Source organism: Lepidothrix coronata, unplaced genomic scaffold, assembly GCF_001604755.1.
Source record: "Lepidothrix coronata isolate B3197 unplaced genomic scaffold, Lepidothrix_coronata-1.0 Scaffold136, whole genome shotgun sequence".
Taxonomy (NCBI): domain Eukaryota; kingdom Metazoa; phylum Chordata; class Aves; order Passeriformes; family Pipridae; genus Lepidothrix; species Lepidothrix coronata.
The window spans coordinates 1128295-1147936 of NW_016690316.1; the positions used below are offsets into that span (position 1 = coordinate 1128295).

Genomic DNA, 19642 nt, shown 5'->3' on the forward strand with positions numbered 1-19642 from the left:
CCACAGTTGTCAAGAAATACAGGACTTTCTGGGTGAAGATTCCGGGTCCCATTGTTTCTCAGCCTGATGTGCTGTCCCCAACAACACCTTTGCATGCAACTTCAGCGGCTGTGTCAACTTCATACCCAGTTTCCCACTTATCAAAGCCAGTAAGTAATGATAAATAAATCTATCTTTAATGATTATGATTAATGGAATCTAACATCATTACATTGATACAGGCTCTTGACAGAAAAGGAGAGATGAGTAACTTTGATATCTCAGACTAAGAATGTAACCAGCTACCCTCTTGTGTTAGTTGAGTAGCTTGAACTTCTGAGGGTTAAATGTTCTCATGCTGCACACAGGTCAAAAGGTAGACAGAATATTTAGAACTTAATGATAAGAAAATATTATGCATAACTCTGAAGAGAGATGGGAAAGACTTGCTCTGGTCTTGACCAACAGTTTCCTATTTAGCAACTGCAGGCTCAGAAACCTTCCTGGGAGTTTGTCTGTGTTACTGACTACTATTACTGATTTTTGAATGGATTGAGCAAGCATCACTGTTTGATCCAGGATAACTGTGACTTTTAATCCATGTATTTTTTTTCAGTGTGTATCAATGGAGTTTGTACTTTGAAAAGGAAACACAAAGCTTCCTTATCCTACAGCTGATATTACCTCTCTAAATATTAAATTAAAGGAAATTTCTCTGAAATTTTTACTACCTTTTCGAAGTTATTCTATTGTAATGTCTTTAAGGCAGAAGTTCAGCTTGAGTAAAAGTACAACTTGGAATTCATCATCATCTTACTTGTCCTAGGGCACTTGTAGACATGGGTTAAGAGATTGGTGTGTAAGACACAGATGTCACTTTGTTGTTCCTTGTATGCTTTTTCTAGAATGGGTAGAAAGGGTGGGAGAGGAGGGAAACTCTCATTGTTTGATTTGTTTGTTTCCTTAATTATCTAGTTTAGTGCCTCGGGCTGTGGAATTATGAAGTTCTGCATTAGGAACCCTTCAAACTGTGATCCTGGAAGTGCTTCCTGTTTTTTTCTATCCTTCCAAAAAGAAGAGAGTTCAGTATTTATTGAAATGAGTGGTCCAAGTGAAGGCTATTTAGCATTTGCATTGTCCCATGACCAGTGGATGGTGAGTTTCTATTCTATTTCCGTAGTTGCTTTTGTGAATTCAGTAAAGTTTGAGTAGTACTCTAGTAAAACATGCATATGGAAAATGGAAATAATGTGACATGTCAGATGAAGTGTGACTCTCCCATAGTGCTAAAACAGAAGTTGTCTTTTGTAGTGGATATTCAGTTTTAGCTCAGGACTAATTGCAATAGAATTTCCCTATGGATATCTGCTATGGCAGAATCCAGCCTGTCTGTTGACTGAAATTCCTGGTTAAATCAATCTTTCTTTGTTACCTAGCCAAAACCCCTCACCTGTTAGAAGCTGAGTTGTTATTCTGAAAACCATTTCATTTTGATAGTTGTTTGTCTAGAAATAACTCCATTCAATCTTAAAAAATGTTTAAAGGTCCTTTTTCAAATTGATGTTAAAGTGAAGGGATGATGCTGTTGACAAATCCATAATCCATAAACTACTTGTTGCACAAAGGAGATACTGTTTATATTCATATCCCTAGTGCAGGAACACTTGGTTCTTAACAACGCTTTGTCTTTACAACTGTGAAGAAAACCATCATGTAACTGAAGTGGATTTTTAAATAACATCAACATCCATCTCTGTCTTGCCTAGTTAATTCAGTAAATTCTAAATAATTAAAGAAACTTCTGATAATATGTCTGTTAGTTTGGAAGGGAGGAATGTGCAAATTATAGTGTGTTTCTATGTCATCTGTTTGACTTAATGTGGTTCCTCTGTAATAATGCTGATGTGTTTGAAAGATGGGAAATAATAGCTTGATAACTACAGGAATCTGTCTGAGGTCTTGCTGTGCCTATATTAAATCAAAGAGCTTTTGGAGACTGCCAGTGGTGTTTTTTATTCAGCTATATGTGTTTTTCTTTTAAACTCTTCAGGGTGGTGATGATGCGTATCTGTGCATTAATGAGGACCACCGTGTTCACGTGAGCACTGCCCATCTGACGGGACGAAGTCGTCCTCTCTTGGATTCGGAGGTACATTTGAAAACAACTAAGACCCTTCCACAAATGTAGTTTTGAAGTTAGGTATAGTGTTTCTTTGTGCTTTTATTTTGCACAGCAGATGCAAGTACTAAGGTGGATCCATAGTTTGTTAAGGTGAGATTGGTTGGACTCTTACTTTCTAGTAAATGTTAACTTTGGAAGTCTAAATTTAACTTGTAAAAATAAGTCACATGGTGGGAACTTACTGTATTGAGAACCTCTGCCTATTATTACTCTATCTCTTTGCTAGAGCTGCAGTTGCAATTGATATATCTTGGATTAAAGGTTGAAAGGGAAGAGGAGATCATGAGCTGGAAAAATTGGTGATAATAAGTCCAACCCCTATGTTGCTGTGTTGACTTACTGGCATGCAAGAGATATTTCCCCTCCTCAGATCATTGATATTGTTTGTGCAGCAGTGACATTCTTGTGCAGGATTACTTTTAAGTAACTCTTTGAGGGTTACTTTTAAGCCTATTACTCTGCAAATCTGAAAACACTGGGTATTAAGTATCTGCTGTTTCACAGAATGCCCTTGAAGATGTGTCATGGAGGCTTGTGGATGGTGTTCTTCAATGTTCTTTCAGAAGGAGTATTCATCTTCCTGCATATAAAGAGAGATTTAATCTGGATGCCAGTTACTACATCTTTCTGGCAGATGGGGAATCTAGTGAAGGTAAACTTTGATTTACATGTGGTTGCTTTTCTTTAAACAGCTCTAAATGAGTTAGTAACCCTTCTGTAAGATATGGCTTAGCTGAGAACTAGTGTCTGAACTAAGGTTCCCAAGTTTGAGGGCCTTAATCTAGACACCTTTACTACCTTTCTGGATCATGGGTTTGCTTTTTGAAGTTGTAAACTTACTCATGCATGTGTTGTTGTGTGCTCACTTGATGCTAGGAATTGGTAGCTTCTTGAGAACTGGACACATTGTTTCTTTTGAAATAGAGACTAGCATCTAAGGGAATTATTCTTCATGTCTTGTGCATGTGGAGGAGAAAGATATTTCCTGTGGAGTGGTGGATTGGTTCTTGTACATTAAGTGTGCAAGATATCTTAGATGACATCTTAGGTTCTTAGCGTATTGCATGTCAAAATTTAGTTTGTACAATTATGCTCAATGGCACGACACTCATGAATAAGGAATGGGCACACTTACAGGTGCAGTGGCTTTCATTAGTGATAAATAAACCACTTTATGTCACTGCTTAGGTGGACTAATATACAAACATCATCGTCAGCCCCTGATCACCGACAGACTGTACAATGTCACGGGTCCTCCTCGGGATGTTGGAGGCTCCCGGTCCCCACGGCTTATCAAGGCTCATGGTAAGCTGCAGCTTCTAGTTTTGTCTTCCAGCTCTAGACTTCCTGAGACTGTAGAGTTATTGCAGAGTAGGTATTTCCTCCTGTCTTTCTGGCATTCATGTTGGCTAGCAGGATCCACTACTGTGGTGGCAGAGTGAAGTTATAATTTTTCAAGAGCAGCATTGTTTCTTTTTGCCCTGGAAAACGAACCTGCATTTGCCATTTCCCTAAAATTTATGATTAGGACTTGTTTCTCTTTACCTCTTACTCTCTGGTTCAAGTTGTTCTAACTGCATTATTTGCTTAGTTCTATTTGAAATGAGAAACCACTCAACTGGCTGTCTGGAGTCACTGAAGTTAATGGCAATTTTCTCTCTCACAGTACTGGACTTTAACACAGGTCCATGAGAGTCACTCATTTATTTCTCACACAGATTGTAGGAATGTCATCTTTCATCCTCTGACGTCTGAGTTGGTGACAGAATGTTGTCTATCACCAGTATGCAGGGACTGTATTAGCATGTGTGAAATGTGCACTTTGTATAGAACAGAGCTGCTCTGTTGTGCTGTGTGGGCATAGTATGATTATCTTTTACATGGATGCTTCTGCCCTCTAGCAAGATAAGTGCTGTAAGGCTGTAGTCTGAACCAGGTGGTAAGTTTTTACTCACTGGTTAATTCTGAGCATATGCATAGGGACTGAGCTATTACATAGTGTTTTAAGTTGTATTCAAGTGCTCTTAAGTTACTAATTTACCTTGTATTTTTTCCCCTCAATTTTCAGGAGCTCTAATGTTTGTTGCTTGGATTACCACAGTTAGTATTGGTGTTATTGTTGCACGATTCTTCAAACCTGTTTGGGCTCATTCATTCCTGTTTGGAAAGGAGATGTGGTTTCAGGTGGGCAAAATACCCATATCTCCAGCTGTGTTTTCTAGCATTATTGTAAGCAGAACTATAAACTTACTAAATTCAAGAAACAGGAGACTAAATATGGTGTGATTTCCTTCTTTCTTTGATTTTATAAAATGAAACAATTATGAATCAGTTTATGTACTTTACTAGTAAAAGCAAAGTCTAAAGAGGGCACCAAGAACATCTTTAACTGATGTCTGTTTAATGTCTTTCAATGATGTCTTAAGAAAGCTGTAGAGTTTCTAAAAGCAAACTTAACTTTTCTAGGTGCATCGTATGCTTATGTTGACCACAGTCTTGCTTACAAGCATTTCTTTTGTGTTGCCTTTCATATACCGAGGAGGTTGGAGCCAAGTAAGTGTGTGCTTTTGTCTTGTTAACTCTAATCCAAAGGTAGGACCAAATGAATGAGAAAGAGGTCCACTGATGACAGCAAATTGCTGTGAAAGGTGTTCTTAAGTAGGCTGGATTCAAATCCTAGCAACACAAAAGAGGAATGTTGTTTCCTTTACCTGCAGTTGAAAAATGACAGTGCTTTCCTTCCTTTCTCTTTTTCCCCAAAAATTCCTTGCTCATGATTTCTTTATATACTATTTTGGTCTTCATATTTCCTTGGAGAGCTTGAATTTGGGAGGGGAGTGAGGATGACCTTAGTGTGGTAAACCTGCTGGAAATAAGTGTTTTTATGAATTTAGATGTGAGTACCTGTATCCAGTGATAACCTTAGTCTGGAGCAGTAGATAGAGATTATATACCCGTTGCTCTCATCTGTATTATATTTGGTACAAGGTGACACCAGAAATTGGAAAATCTAGAGATTATCTGAATTGAGGATGGGAGAATGTGGTCACAGATATGAACTAGGAGCTAGAAAAATTGAATAAGTGTTTTAGGATTAATTAGAATAGTCAGGGTGAGAAGGGAGACCATGCTGGGAGGAGTTAAAAAAAAGGCCTCTCCTGAAGACACAGAATCAAGGCTGAAGAGCTTAGAGCATAGCTTCTACAGTCATATTACTTTGCTCTTCAGCTTGTAGAATTTCTCAGTACAGCAAAAAGGTGGGACAAGCCCTGGACTGACATACTAATGTGTGTGCTGCCAAGGTAAACAATCTCCATCTGGCTGCAGGGCAGCTTACTGTGTCCTGTTGCTTCTGCCAGTGTTGCTCCATCATTGTAACCTACTAATAAAAGAATAAATAAAATTTTCAACCTTTTGGTATTTTTTTCTCTATGCTTATATAGGTATGATATTTTAAAAAGTGTCCTCTCTCTTTAGCAAGCAGGTTTTCATCCCTACCTTGGCTGTGCTGTGATGGCTTTGACGATCTTTCAACCACTCATGGCAGGTTTCAGACCATCTCATCATGCCCCAAGGTACAACTAACTCATCAAGCTACAGCCACAGGAATTAAACTTGCCTGTTTTTTACAAATTCTTTTTACAATGAAAAGCTTTTACAAGTTTAAAGTAGGCAAAAACATTTTTTTGATTTCCTCCTCCCTCCCCCAACTATGTAATCAATAAAATGTGTGTAATTGTTTTGTAGGAGGCAATTATTTAACTGGTTTCACTGGAGTACTGGTACAACAGCTAGAATATTAGCTGGTGAGTAGAAATAATAGTTTTAACTTCCATTTAACTGATTTAAAGCAATTTTGTTCATTGTTTGGCCTATTACTGGTCTAAAGCATCTATGGACATTCAGTCCAGGCATGTGTGAAGATTCTTTTTCTTGCTGGCCATCTCCTGTGTGAGTTTTAAGTGGCCTTTGGGTACCACTTTTAGAGAGGAAAAGGTGGCTGTTTAAAACTAAAGAAATTACTGACAAACCTGAAATATCTCTGTAATGAGAACCTGTTCTTATTTTCAGTAATTTCTTTTTATCTTGGAAGATTTGAGGATAATGTTCTTTCAGTAACATTGTTCAATGTTATTTAGTGGGAGAGAAGTCTCACTTATTGAACCAGAAGCTGGATTTAATTCTAGTAATAGAGACAGGTTTCCACAGGCAGCTTAAGCACAAATAGTGTGGTGCTGTGGGCTTGCTGGAAGTCGCAAATGCTGTATTGTGTCAGTTTTCAACCTACTCAGTGCACTGTCTTGGCCTTTTTCTTTTCTTCCTGTCTTACCTCTCACACCACCAAGAAAACACAATCTCCCACCCCCCCAACAGAAAAAAAAAAACAAACCAAAAAAACCAAACCAAACAAAAAAACCCAAAAAACTTTCAGCTGCATGAACTCCTTTAACCTCATTCCTCTAGCAGTTGTAAGCAATTCATGGGAAATCTATTGCCAAAAGCATTGAGAGCGCTTTAGAAGTGGCCTGGCACAGCATTCTTAGCATCTTTGTCTTATTTTTACTGACTAGTGGTGACTATGTTCTTGGGAATGGATCTACCAGCCCTTGACCTGCCAGACACGTGGGACACCTATACAATGATTGGCTTCGTAGCTTGGCATGTTGGTATTGATGTTCTTCTGGAAATACACAGCTATTGTCTCATACGTAAAGGTACAAACCCAGAACAATTCTTGTTGTCACTTTGCTCTATGAGCATAAAAAATGTAACAATGTGGATTGAATTTCAGGAGGTGCTCTTCAGCCTCTAACTTTGGAAGCTGAAAAGGAGTAACTCTTGGGTAATAGTGTTATACCTTCTGTACAAACTAATGTGGAAGTAACCCTCATTTTTCTAGAACACTTTTGTCTTGAAAAATGGTTTGTGCCTTTTTAAATAGTAGCCTTTCGTCTCTCAAACCACAGTTCATAGGGGCAGACTGACATGCATAAATATCTTCTAAGAATCTGTCATTGTTGGCAATTTTGATCCCAGGTGGGTATGTTAAGCCTAGACTTAAGTCACAGATTTAGTCTGCATTTTATTGTTGACAAACTGCTGCTATGAATGGCTGTTATTGTGTGAACAGAATGATCAGAAACTTGAGCTTAGATGCTTGCACTTTTGAGTGAATGGGGAATGAAGCTGAAATCTTGACTCTAGTGTGTCTAGTGAAGAGACAGGTAGTACTTTCATTGGAATTGTTATCTTCACTGGCTGGTGTCACAGAGGAGATGACTGCGCATGTAAATGACCTGTATCTAAGTCAAAGATGAGACATCTGCAGAATTGAAGAGGTGTAATTAATTAAGAGGCTGTGTAAGGTGGCAAGTGGAATAGGAGTGATTATAAAACACGTGAATTTAGATTTAACTGCAGTAATTATTTCCTAGAAATAGAGAAATTAATCTGAAATGTTTGAACAATGAATTTTCTGATGTTGGCTTATGAAAAATACTTCTTAATGAATTCTAGTTACCTTAACATGTAAAAGGAAAGGATATTAACTTAAAACTCAGTGTTTTGGTTTTTCAGTCTAGCAAGAGAGACAAAATGTTTTTCCTTTTGAGTGTCCAGAATTTACTTTTTGTAGGTCAGCCTCAGAATAATTTTTCTCTTGTGCTGTGGGTATGATAGCACAGGCCATGAAGTGTCAAATGCAGCTTCCAGGTCCTTTTTCAGACTTGATGCTGTGCAAGACTGTCACAGGATCAAGACTTCTGTGGTATAAAAATGAACCCCCCCTTCCTCTTAAAAGCAGATTTAACTTCTTTTTTCTTCCCACGAACAGTTGAAGTGATAGAGGATGACAGAGTACAGATACTGCAGTCACTAACATCTGCAGAAGCAGAGGTGAGTCACAATTTGGTAAATAACTATTGTGAAATGGGATGATTGTTTAAACCAATAAAAAGACTGACAGTTCAATGACTTTTTTCCCCTTTTCTTGCAGGGTCATCTGTTTAAACAGGTTGTGTTAACCATCTATATCTGTGGAAACATAATATTCCTTGTTGCCTTTCTGATAGCAGTCAACAAAATATGAAATAAGTAATGGAAAATTTTGTGATGAAATACTATGCAGTCGAAAAATATGAAAAAAAATGGTTTCTATTACAACTTTTCTCTCAACACCTCCCTGGAGATGTAATGGAAGAAAAATAGCACGTGTGTCATGCTTGGTGTTAGGGAGATCTGGAATTCAAATCTATAGAAGGATGCTGCAGTCCTACAAAAGCTGTCTTCTGGCAGGAACTTCTAATGGGAATTTTTGCCTGAGTAAGGAATAAAGTCTTTTTTTTTTTTTTTTTTTAAGCACAGTAGTTAACTTGATTGAAGCTTATAGTTTAAGAAGACTGAGAAGATGTGCTGAAAGTGTTTTGATCATCAATTCCCTAAACCTTTTGTAAATATCACTGGGGAATCTGGAAAGATTGATCTGGATTTTGTCATATCTGTTCACTGTGTGGTATGTGATGTGACTACTTCCTGCTTGTGATACTTTTGTGCATTAAAACCCCCCCAAAACCAAAATACAGAACTTAGTGAAAAAATGTCACAAACTCAGATTGAGGCATGAACTAAATACACAACAGTTAAAAGCAAGAAATGCACTCTCTGCTCTAAGAGCAGTATACTTACATGACAAACATAGCAGCGTGGGAACTTCAGTCCTTTAGTAAAACTACCATCTGCCTCACTCAAAATACTTGTCCATCTCACCCCCCTCAGTGCTTCTAAACCATAAAGAGAAAGCATTTGCAACATAAGGGTATTAAACCCAGTTGTACTTATCCAAAACTCAAACAGGAAGAACCTCTCTTTGTGTATGGATTTCTGTGTTTTATTGTTCCTGGTTGCTTGTGGCTTCTGAATTACTTTTCTGTGTGAGTACGATGCCAATTGATGCTTAAATGGAAGTGAAAATGCTTGCTCAGGAATGCTGCAGTTGTATTTGTGCTATTGAGTGAAATGTGCATTAGGAGTTAGGATGACTTCAGGAAAAGCAGCTTCTGTTAATGTTAAGTGAGAGTCGCTTAGCTGCCATATCTAAAGACGAAACTAAAAGAATTCTATAACGATTCTATTTTTTAAGAGTATGGGAGGGCTTTTTTTTAGTCAAAAGTTTTATCTAAGTATATGAACTAGGTACAGAGAACAAAAAGAGACTATATTGTTTAACCTTTTTGGTTCATGGTGTGCCTAAGTATGGAAGGACACTCCTAAAATGGCATCTTGGAAACAAGCCCTTAATATGCTATGCAGTACAGTACTTTACGTTTGTTTTATGGCCCTGAACAGCTTGTTTCCACGTGTCTTCATTTTTGGTACTGGAAATTATCGATTTTCAGTTGCAACACTTCAAAATATATTTTCAGTCCAGGGCTACTAAGCTAGCTGGGAATGAAGGTGTTGAAGTATTGGATAGACTAGTAAATAGTAAGGCCTGGCCTGGTATAGACTTTTACAGCAACATCTCTCTACTACCTGATGGACAGCTCTAAAATACTTGTAGGTGCGGGTCAGATGGTGGTTCTCTCCATTTACTAAAGCTGTCTATTTCTGTATCTTCCTCCATCTCCCCAAGTCCACAGTGCAGGGAACAATATTCAGAAAACTACAAGCTTGTTTGTAGTTGGTGATCTTCTTTTTGGCTGCTCAAGTGTATGATTTATCTATGAGGGCATTTATAGAGCTGAGATTAATCCCTTCATAAGCAGCAGCTGACTGTGAGTGAGTATAACTTGAATCATCCACCTTCCTCCTGGAAGCTGAAAAAGTCATGTCAATCCGATTGGGAAAGGGGGACTAAGAAGAAATGAGTCACAACTCAGGCTGAAGGGCAAGAAGCAGAGGGCCAGTTGTGTGGGTTTGTGGGTTTTTTAGGGAACTCTGATCTCAAAAGCCTGGGAATCTCAGGCCCGTCTAGTGCTACAGTTTTTTGGGACTCCTTCATATATCATAAGTGTACAGAAGACAAATCACTCAACATAGACACGACTGATGGCTTTTTAAATTAAAGTCAATGGCAGTTCTTTCTGTAATACAAGAGCTGTACTGTGTGTTGTTTCATTTACGTGTGACAGTGAACACGTAAACAGGGGTTTTAAAACTTGAATGTAAATATCTCAGTAGAAGGTTTTGTCCTTTTTAGTAATGTGAAAACACTGTCAAATAGAAACTAGAAAAGTCTTGCCTGGGAGCAAAATGGATTGTCTGGTTTTTGTCAATGTTGTTTTATAAATTAAAGCTATCTAAATCCTTCTTGGACAAACTAGTATTGAAATTGAATATTAAAATAATTTCGCTTCATAATGCAGTTTCTTTTCCTCAAGAATAAGAAAAATTCCTTGTTCGACATCTAATACAACTTTACAATTGGCAAATTTGTCAGTTGCTCTGGAGAACTTGTTTCTTCCCATTGCTTGTAATATTGTGCAGTTTTTTACATGAGCCCTTATGTGCAGTATTGTAACTTAATTGATTGAAAGACTTGCTAATTTTATGTAATGTCTGTTCACATAACCACCTCTGCCCTTTTCCTGCATGACTGATAAGAGGATGGAAAATGTCATTGTATTTAGTGACTTCCAAAATTTCTGGTATACTCCTTTGAAAAAAAAAAAAAGTCCATGGAAGTGTTTGATATTGGCAGGAAAAGAGGTGACAGGTAGTCTTGTTGTAGAGACACTAGTGGCTGCTATATTTTTTTTTTTTCCTTGAATTATACAATATTGCATAGAAGAAAACTCCCATTGCTGTGCTTCCTAAAAGAGTCACACTGAGGTCAAGAAAACTTCTTTGCCAGAAGAGTTGAGGTTTCAGTGTTTTCTTTTCATCTCAAACTTGTGGCGACAAATTAAAGTTAGCATATTTCTGTTTGGCTTCTTCTAGACAGGCAAACACTCCTAGCCAAGTAGAAATTTGTGATCAGTCTCACAACAAGTAATTTACTGTTTTGATTGAGTTGTTAGGTGCAGCCTCCACATACTTGTCCTCTGCTCTTGGCTTAGCTACAAATCATGTTCCGTGCCTATGCTTTGAAGGAAAATTAATTGATGCACAAAGCTCAAGTGCAATAGAATTCATTGCTGCTGTGCTTTACTTGGTGTAAGTTTTTGTTAGTTGACATTTCAGGCTGCAGAATGAGCCAGAAAAAGGTATGCTTCATTTCTCCTCCTTACACTGAGCTCTAAATTGTTTCCTGTTTTGTTAAAAATCACAAGATGGGGAGTAATTATGTTCAGAGTAATTACGGCCATGTTTTTCATTTACCTAGGGAAGGTTAGAGAGAGATCGCCTGCCTTGTGTTTTCCATCCCGGTTTGTAACACTGCGTGGCGCCCTTGTTCAGATAACAGTGCTTTTCATTTACTTGCTTTCTTTAAACTTGAGACGTGTAAAGGCTGTCCAAAATAGAAAGTATTCCTAAATGAACTAATTGGGAAGAATCTCAAGCTTTATTAAGAAACTCCAATCTTTAAATTCAAGTCAGCTCATACGGATGGACATTTTGGAATGGATGTTTGCTTGATACCTGTGCTTAAGCTTTTGATTGAGCAAGTATGGACTGTTTTCTTTTGTCATGCATGTAAATTGTGCTCTGTGTGGGAACATCCCTTTCCAAATAAGATAAATGGCAGTTACTTAGGAAAAACTGCAATATTCTGTATTTCAATGCAGAAGTTAATATCTCAGTGATTTTAGACGTTTGGTACAGACTGAAGGAAGAGTCCAAGTGAGTAGAGGGATGGTTAACAGGGATATTCTGCTAGTATGTCTGAATTCTTTGCTCACATCAATCTGATCCCAGCTTCTCTAAGGGGTGTGCATGAAGGGAAGAACTGTTCCGTATACCTGAGGAAGTGGCACAGCACAATCAGCACAGGACAAGTTCTTCAGAACGTGCTTCTCTTACGTTACTTTTCATGTATTGGTAGTGAATTTCACTTGTAGATTACTATGAATTCCCTATTGTGAAGTCTCTTTTCAGTCTGCTTTCCTTTGAACTGCTTTGACTAGTACTATGATGGTTGTTGCATTTTTGCTCTCTTTTCTGCAGCTTTTAAGTTTAATAGCACAGATTGTAGGGAAAGGCATAGGCGTCTGCTGCTGTTACAAAAACTGCTCGTGACTAAATCATATTGCTTTCCTACTCTCTCACTTTTTGGTGTATCCTGTTAAGAGTTCACAAAATCACTGGAATATTCGGAGTTGGAAGGGACCCACAAGGATCATCAAGTCCAACTCTTTGGTTGAGGATGAAGCTCTCTGGTCTCACAACCAGCAAATAACAGAAGAAGCATAAGAAAAAAACCCCACTGTAAAACAACAACAACAAAAAAACCCCAGGGTAGACATAGAGGAAGTGTACTACAATTAAATTTATTTGTTCTTATTTACTATTTCACTCTCCAGGTAACCATTTCTGACAAGTCTTAAAATTTGAGATTATTACAATCTGCAGACTGGGAGCCACCAAGTGTTTAGAGGCTACAAGTCAGCCAATTACTACTATCATGCCTCAGTATGAGGTAGTAGCTTCAGTTTCCTGCTTTGAAAAGAAGACCAGTGAAAAAGTTAGTGGTTTTTTGCTGGTGCACAACTTGAGTCAGCTATGATAGAATAACACAACCTGAGCTTTATCTGCTTAGTGTTTCAAACCAGGCTAAGGCCTAGCAAATTAAAGCTATTGTACTGATTTGAATATAAGGCTGTATGTAGTGTGCTATGAGGCACTTTTCCCCTCCCAAAACTATGTACTGGAAAAATCTGCCCTGGATGTGATTTTTCTAGTTATGATTGTACCTTATGGCTGCTTCTAGGGTCCTTAGCTCCTCCCTTATGAAAAGAATTAACTTGTTCCTTGGTGGCAGCCTTGGACCTTGCTGGAGAACTGTGCCCAGCAGTGGCTGCAGCTATAACAGACCTTCTGTTGGGGCTGCAGGACAAGCCATTGGCAACTCTATATTTTTGATGGGAGGCTTGCTTAATTTTAGCTCCCCGGCCAACTGAAACCTGAATACCAAACACTATGGTTGGTTTTCTTTTTTGTGGTTTCTGTTTGTTTGTTTGTTTTGATGAACAGGCACTGCCTGTCTGGCGACCAGTTTCCTGGAAAAGCAGGACTGTCTGAGCAAGCTGGGAGGTGAAACTATGCTCAGAAGGTCAGGCTGTTTGTAGTACTATATACAGGATTGATCTATGGGGTTGTGAGTGGGCAGCACATATGTGACACAGGGAAGGGAGCAAGGTTTGAGGATGGCTACACTGTTGTATGTAACATAGGAGGGTGAATGGACTGTGGAGCTCTAGAAGGTGGCTAAATATTTAGATATGCTGACAACTATTTTTGGTTTGTTCTGCTGTCACTTAAAAAGGAATGCTTTAAATTTCAGCCAAGGTAGCATGATTGGAAAGCAGTTTTTATATTTACATTTGTTCCAGATCTTCTCTTTCATGTTTAGCTTTTTATTAACCAGTGCTTTTAAAAAGAAAATGCTGGGATGGCATTTTTGGTTAAAATGGGATAGATCGGCACATCTTGATGTGAAGCAATGTCCCATGAAGTTCCATGGCAGTGGGTGTTTATCTGCTCTGTGTATATAGCAACAGCATATTCCTGATTGTGGGAACAGGTATGCACATGTCTTCATGCTTTATGTACGCTGCATTTATGGCCTTAGGTAACTTCCCACTACTTTTAACAAAAGCTAGGATGTGATTTGTGTGTATGTGGCAGTTGGTCAAATCTGAAAGTCTGTTAAAGTCCATTGGATTATGCAGAGGGCAAAATAGCCCATAAAACAGAGGGCAAAACAAGCATTATGATCCAGAAAAAGCATGTGGAAGAAAGTCTTCTTAGCTTTATTCTGCTTTGAGTAATAAATTTGACTTCCATGTCACTACAGCTGTTAAATCACTTTTTTCCCCAGCTTTGCCATTCTCATCCTCAGAGCTGAAAAACAAAAACCAAAGTCATTACATTTTAAGACTTTCTTTCTATTTCTGAAGGAAAAAGAAGAAAATCTCCCAATTTAGAAAAATGAAGAATACACATACCTCCGGTGGTTAATCCAGCAGAATAAGCATTGTTTTAGTGTTATAGAAAGAAATCAGTAGAAGGTGTTAGTTCTGGTAATTTTGCAATAAAGCAAGTATATTAAGCAATTACTCCATTATCGCTATTTGAAAATTAGTGCAGCTATCTTCTGTTTGTCTGTTACCTTCACTAACACATTGAACACAAATGGTATTGTCCTTGGCTGAATGCTGACAGATTAAAAGGATGCATGAATAATTAAGCAAACTTTGTTTAAACTAAACTCCTCAGTGGGAGCTGTAACTGTGTGGAGGCTTTTTCCTTTTCTCTTGATGTTCATAGCAAACTGTCTTTTCTCCTGGTGTTGAGTCAGAGTGGAGGTTAGTCATATTCCTGATTTCATCTGATGGAGTAACAGTATCTGTATAAACATTAGCATGGCTACTGCCTGCAACTGGGTATAATGTGGGTTAGTTTGAAAGTGACAGTGCAGGGCAAATGATTTAAGGTTATTTTTAGAACAGCAATATAATGCCGTTGTTTGATATGTAAGAGCCTCCCCCCCCCAGCACACAGTTGAGCTGAGAATGCAGTGGGAATAATCTCCAGTCCTCTGACCTGTTAGTTTGAAGAGTCACCCAAAATAGCCTGTCTCGTTCCTTCATCCTGCATATGTCTCTGTACTGAGACAGGGGGTCAAAGCAGCTGTTTGCTTGATTTATACATGTCAGCAAATGTCCAGCTTGAGTTATGTTTTGAATGCTGAAGTTGTTGCAAATCATAGAAGCATCTGAGTGTAACTTTATATCATAGGGCCAGTGATGTTAACCTTAGCTCTTACAAAGGCCCTGTAAGACTGTGTACTGCTTGCAGGCTGAGGAATTCTAAGGGATTCAAGTCCTGGTCCTGGTCTCTTTTTGTCTTACTCTATATATTACAGACACAGATGGCATGCATGAGTCTTCATTAAAAAGGATTTTTGTATGTTACTTTCTTCAATGCAAATGGAGCTGTCTCCTTTGTGTTGTTTGAAGGTTGCAAAGGTTCCAGTGGTAAGGAAACAATAGCTCATCTAGACTGCCAAAAGCCTTGGGCCTTTGTGCCCATGAGAGCCTGTTCCACACTGTCAGAAGGTTTTGCTGCTTATTCAGCTTTTGTTTTCCATTTCCTTATTCATTTTGCTCTGTCTAGCCTTTGTTCCCCCCAAGGACTCTTTATTTCCCTGATGAGTATTGAATCTTCAAAACATTTGCACTTGAATTAATTTGCCTGAAATTTAAAGAAGAAAATAAGCTCTACTAATGCAAAACACTGGTGTCGTAATTATAGCATTGTCATCCTTCTCTCTGTATGGTTTTTCTGAGGGCACATACTTTGAGATATTGGTCCCCCACCAAGCTTAGGGGGAAAGGAAAATTGTTCCTATATGGAAAGAGGTATGTCCTACATCTTTGTAAGTTTGGGGGCATGCCAAAAGCTCCTGATTTAGTCTGATATTTCTCTATACAGATTGGCACATGGAACAATTTCTCTACCTCCTAGTTGTCCTTGGCCATCCCTAATGTTTTCAGTAACTTGCTCTAAAGGTTCATTTCTTTCCCAAAGCAAGATCGTTACATAAGGGACCATCTTCCTTGTGTGTCCTGTGCTTCCTTGCTTTCCATTCTCTTTCAGAGAGTTCTCAGTGCTTGTTTGATGCTTAAATGCTGCATTTGCCTCCCAAAGCTCTAATTTCAGAGAGGATTTTTTTTTTCTGTTGTACAGTTTGTTGTTTTAGTGATGAGTTACCAAAAATAATTTTGACATCTCTTTTCACTGGTGATGTTTAGGGTAAACCTGCTAGGCTGGACATCAGCTTTGAAAACAATTCATTTCTCTAAGAAACAGCTCTGTGTAATACATTGTTTTAGACTGAGAGGCTTTCCTGGTTTTGTTTCCCTTTTAGAAGTCTCAGTAGGATTATGGGACTGCTTGGGAAAAATTGAGTCACTTCCTGGCTTTTTCCTCTGATCAAAAATGTCCTAGGGAGTGGCAATAAATAGGTGGAGGGGTAAAGAAGAATATGGCCTGGTTCCAAACTGTACTAGGCATTAAGACACTCTCTTGGAGGCAGTGCTGACTGGGAGAATTTTTGAGGCAGTTGCCCAACTGCTTTTAATTTAGTTGGGATATTTTTTTCCTAATTGGCTACTTTCTTATTGGTGGTTGAAATAGTTATAAGAAAATGAGTGAGACCCAATACTAATTTACATAAGATTCTCAAATGTCTTTGCTGGATTTACACTTAGCCCCTTTTCCTGAAAGTCAGTGTTGGTTTTCCATTAACCTCAAAAGAGAACTCAGATTGTTTGGGAAGCGTTCAGGTCGCAGGGCAAAATGTAGAAGTTTCAGATGCTTCTCTTGGGAGACAAAAATAAGCAGAGATGGTTACAGATAGAGGTGTTCAACTAACATCTCATGGTCTGTATATGGCCCACCTGAGTGGTGCTGCGATTTTATGGTTACTGCTTGAAAAACTCTTTCTCAGGTTCTGTTCAGGAGCACCCACTCAGCAGGCTGTGGGATGAAAAAACTGTTCAGTAGCAACCTGCTGGTGGGTCACTTCTCTGTCTGCCTATATATATATATATATGCGATGTGGGGGTTAAAGAGCTATCCCCAAATTATAATGGGCTGGAGCAGCTGCTGGAGGGGTTTATCTTGCCTGTACTAGCTTCACTTGCTGGCATAAGAGCTGCTGGCAGCAGCCCTTGGTATGGGAGGATACAGGGAATTATGCAGATGGCAGGATTGGTGCTTGAGAGAAGAAAAGGTCTATCAAGTGATAAAAAGGTGCGGTGACCTTATTGATCAGAAAGGCTGGGCAGCACTGCTGGAGTATTTCAAGCTGTTGAGTATGTGACTCCATGAGGTTGATACTTCGATAAGCTGAGAGCATTGTTTACTGAACAATCAGTGCCTACTGATGCAAAAATACTCAAAACTCCTCACATGATCCAATGATCCCCCTCTCTCTTGGCTTCACCTGTAGTGTAAAGAATTGCTGGGCTGTTAATACAGCTTTAGGCAGGGCCCAACCTTACACCTCTGTTGCCGAATTGCAGAAATACAGTCTGGAGGGAGAGCATGTGGGATCAAGATCCCTGATCTTCCCGTAATTCAAGCACAGTATTCTTTCTTTCCTTGATGTGGGATCTGACTACTGTCTGAAATCTGCTGCTCTGTAAGTATACTTAAATGCAGTTTAATAATAAGAAGAGCTTTCCATGATTCTGGAAGATTTTATCTATTGCTCTTTTAACTTTTATAATAAAAACTTTATAGAAAGAAATAGATATCTTTTGTATTAATAGAATATAAAAAGTATTCAAAAATAATACTATGGACTATTGGACTAACCACATGTAGTGATGAAAACTGTTTCATTCTCTTTATGAAGCTATAAAAATATCGAACTCAGGTTAATGAAAAAAGGTTAAAATTTGCATAAACACTGTCAAGACAATGTTGGCAATGCTGATTTCGGAAAAATACAAGGTAAAGCTGGTTATTAAGCTGTCTTTCTGATTTAAAGAGCAATTTGGATGATCTAGGAAGTAGTTGGGATGCAGACAGGCACAGAAACATTCCAGTGAGGAGGAAGCGATAAGTAGCAATGATGTTAGTTACCTGGTAGAAATGAAAACAAATTCTGCTAATTGAGGTAGCATTAATGGAACTTGAAAGAGAACCACTTTTAATCTTGGAAGGTTACAGAAATGGCTTTTCTGAGATACTTTATTTTCCAAATTTTGGTATGGTAGCTAGTGCATTACTAAAGACAAAATAATTCAGGAGTTCCAAAATGTAGATTGGCATTTCTTAACAAATAACAGCAAAGAAATGATTATTAGTAGCATATTAGTCTGTGAAACAATCCAAATAATATACTAAGTGAAACAGTTGCCAGTGGATAAGAGCAATATCAGTTTGCTACATGAGCAAACAGCAGTGACACGATTTTCCTTTTCTGTTACCTGTTAGTGAGGGATCTTCTGTACCGTCTCCAGACACCTGGCCATGAAGATGAGCATGGTGTGTTGGCGAGCTTAAGCATTCCTCTTGTTCTTGTAGGGAGATGGAATTTTTGTGGGGTACCTTGTTCAGGCTTGTGCCCAGACTGCTCACAGGGTTTGTCTGTGGGGCTTCTGTGATTTTCCTGCCTGGTGGCTGATAAACCTGACTGTAGTGGCCTATGGGATGATATGCTGGTTTCTCAGATTTGCTGTCATCTTCATCATCATCATCAATGATAACCAATTCTGCACGGATAACCCCATCATATCGTGACAGCTTTTGGTCTGCTTCTGCATCGTCATCATCAATGCGCTGATAACCCATGAAAACCATTGTTACTGGCTCAGAATCGTCCACATAACATGGCACAGCTTGGACAATGTTGTATCGAACATCTTCCTCCTCCTGAGGTGCAGGGGATGTTTCACTAAGATGGTGGGGACTTAAAAGCCTTGTCTCATTATGTCTTTCTCTTATGTTCTGGTAAGGTTTTAATTCCTCATGTCCAGCTTTTCTTTCTTCATTATTAATCATCCTGTTCTCAGTATCAGTGTGCACTTTCTTCTCTGAATGGGAAATTACTGGAGAGGGAGACTTTGACTGTATTACCTTTGGCAGATCAAGCCCATTCTCTTTATTTTGTTGCATAAAGGGCTCTGTTTTGGGGGAGAATTCTGTCTGATTGCTGAATCCATTCATCTCTCTTCTGTCAGTGTCTTCCCATTTTGGTCCAGGGACTAATTTGTCTTTCTGAGGAGTAACTGGCCTGCAAAATTTGTTTGCAAACACAGGCTCATGATACTCTGTGGGAGACTGGGAATTTTTTTCAGTTGCCTGCCGTAGCAGGTCCTCCACTTCAACAGGAGCAAGTTCATCCATGCCATTTTGTGTTGTGCTGCCATTTGAAGACACTGCATAGACTGACTTCCTGCCATCGTCGTAGACTTTAATTCCTGTCTCTTTAAACTCCTTTGATGGAAGAGGTATTGTTGATAACACTGTGTTTTCTCCTGTCTTCATGTCTTTTTCAACTTTAATTTCCATGGCAAACAATGCTGTTGAAAGAAACAAGTGCTTAAACTGATAATGCAGCAGCTACAAGAAATATAGAAGAGTTCTGACAGTGATAGAGAATGACTATTGGAATGAATTATCAAATACTTGATATTATCACATACACAACCAATATATTGGATTCTCATTTTGAATGTCCCCTGAAATCCTCTGGAAAAAAATACTTTCATTTGGATCTAACTCTGTGAGGAAAAATCAGCTGCTGAGGAGCCAGTTTTCATTACATGATAGACTGAGAAATCCAGATTTAACCTTGCCCCTGGTGTT

At 38.7% G+C, this 19642-nt stretch overlaps 2 protein-coding genes across 2 annotated transcripts in view; one reads left to right on the forward strand and one right to left on the reverse strand.

Annotated features, from left to right (window-relative positions):
• Window positions 1-10472, forward strand: part of FRRS1 (ferric chelate reductase 1) — a 27890-nt gene extending 17418 nt beyond the window's left edge. Inside the window, exons 7-18 of the mRNA XM_017827196.1 lie at window positions 1-149; window positions 955-1134; window positions 2030-2128; window positions 2666-2813; window positions 3350-3466; window positions 4230-4345; window positions 4628-4714; window positions 5639-5736; window positions 5909-5967; window positions 6733-6876; window positions 7995-8056; window positions 8157-10472. The exon at window positions 1-149 is cut by the window's left edge and continues 20 nt beyond it. Coding sequence (XP_017682685.1) covers window positions 1-149; window positions 955-1134; window positions 2030-2128; window positions 2666-2813; window positions 3350-3466; window positions 4230-4345; window positions 4628-4714; window positions 5639-5736; window positions 5909-5967; window positions 6733-6876; window positions 7995-8056; window positions 8157-8249 — 1352 coding nt within the window. The 3' untranslated portion in view covers window positions 8250-10472. The remainder of the gene's footprint in view (window positions 150-954; window positions 1135-2029; window positions 2129-2665; window positions 2814-3349; window positions 3467-4229; window positions 4346-4627; window positions 4715-5638; window positions 5737-5908; window positions 5968-6732; window positions 6877-7994; window positions 8057-8156) is intronic.
• A 2096-nt stretch (window positions 10473-12568) lies between these two features.
• PALMD (palmdelphin) overlaps window positions 12569-19642 on the reverse strand; it is a 49741-nt gene continuing 42667 nt past the window's right edge. Inside the window, exons 8-9 of the mRNA XM_017827195.1 lie at window positions 18262-19356; window positions 12569-14161 (exon numbers count right to left, since the gene is read on the reverse strand). Of these exons, the coding sequence (XP_017682684.1) occupies window positions 14118-14161; window positions 18262-19356 (1139 nt within the window). The 3' untranslated portion in view covers window positions 12569-14117. The remainder of the gene's footprint in view (window positions 14162-18261; window positions 19357-19642) is intronic.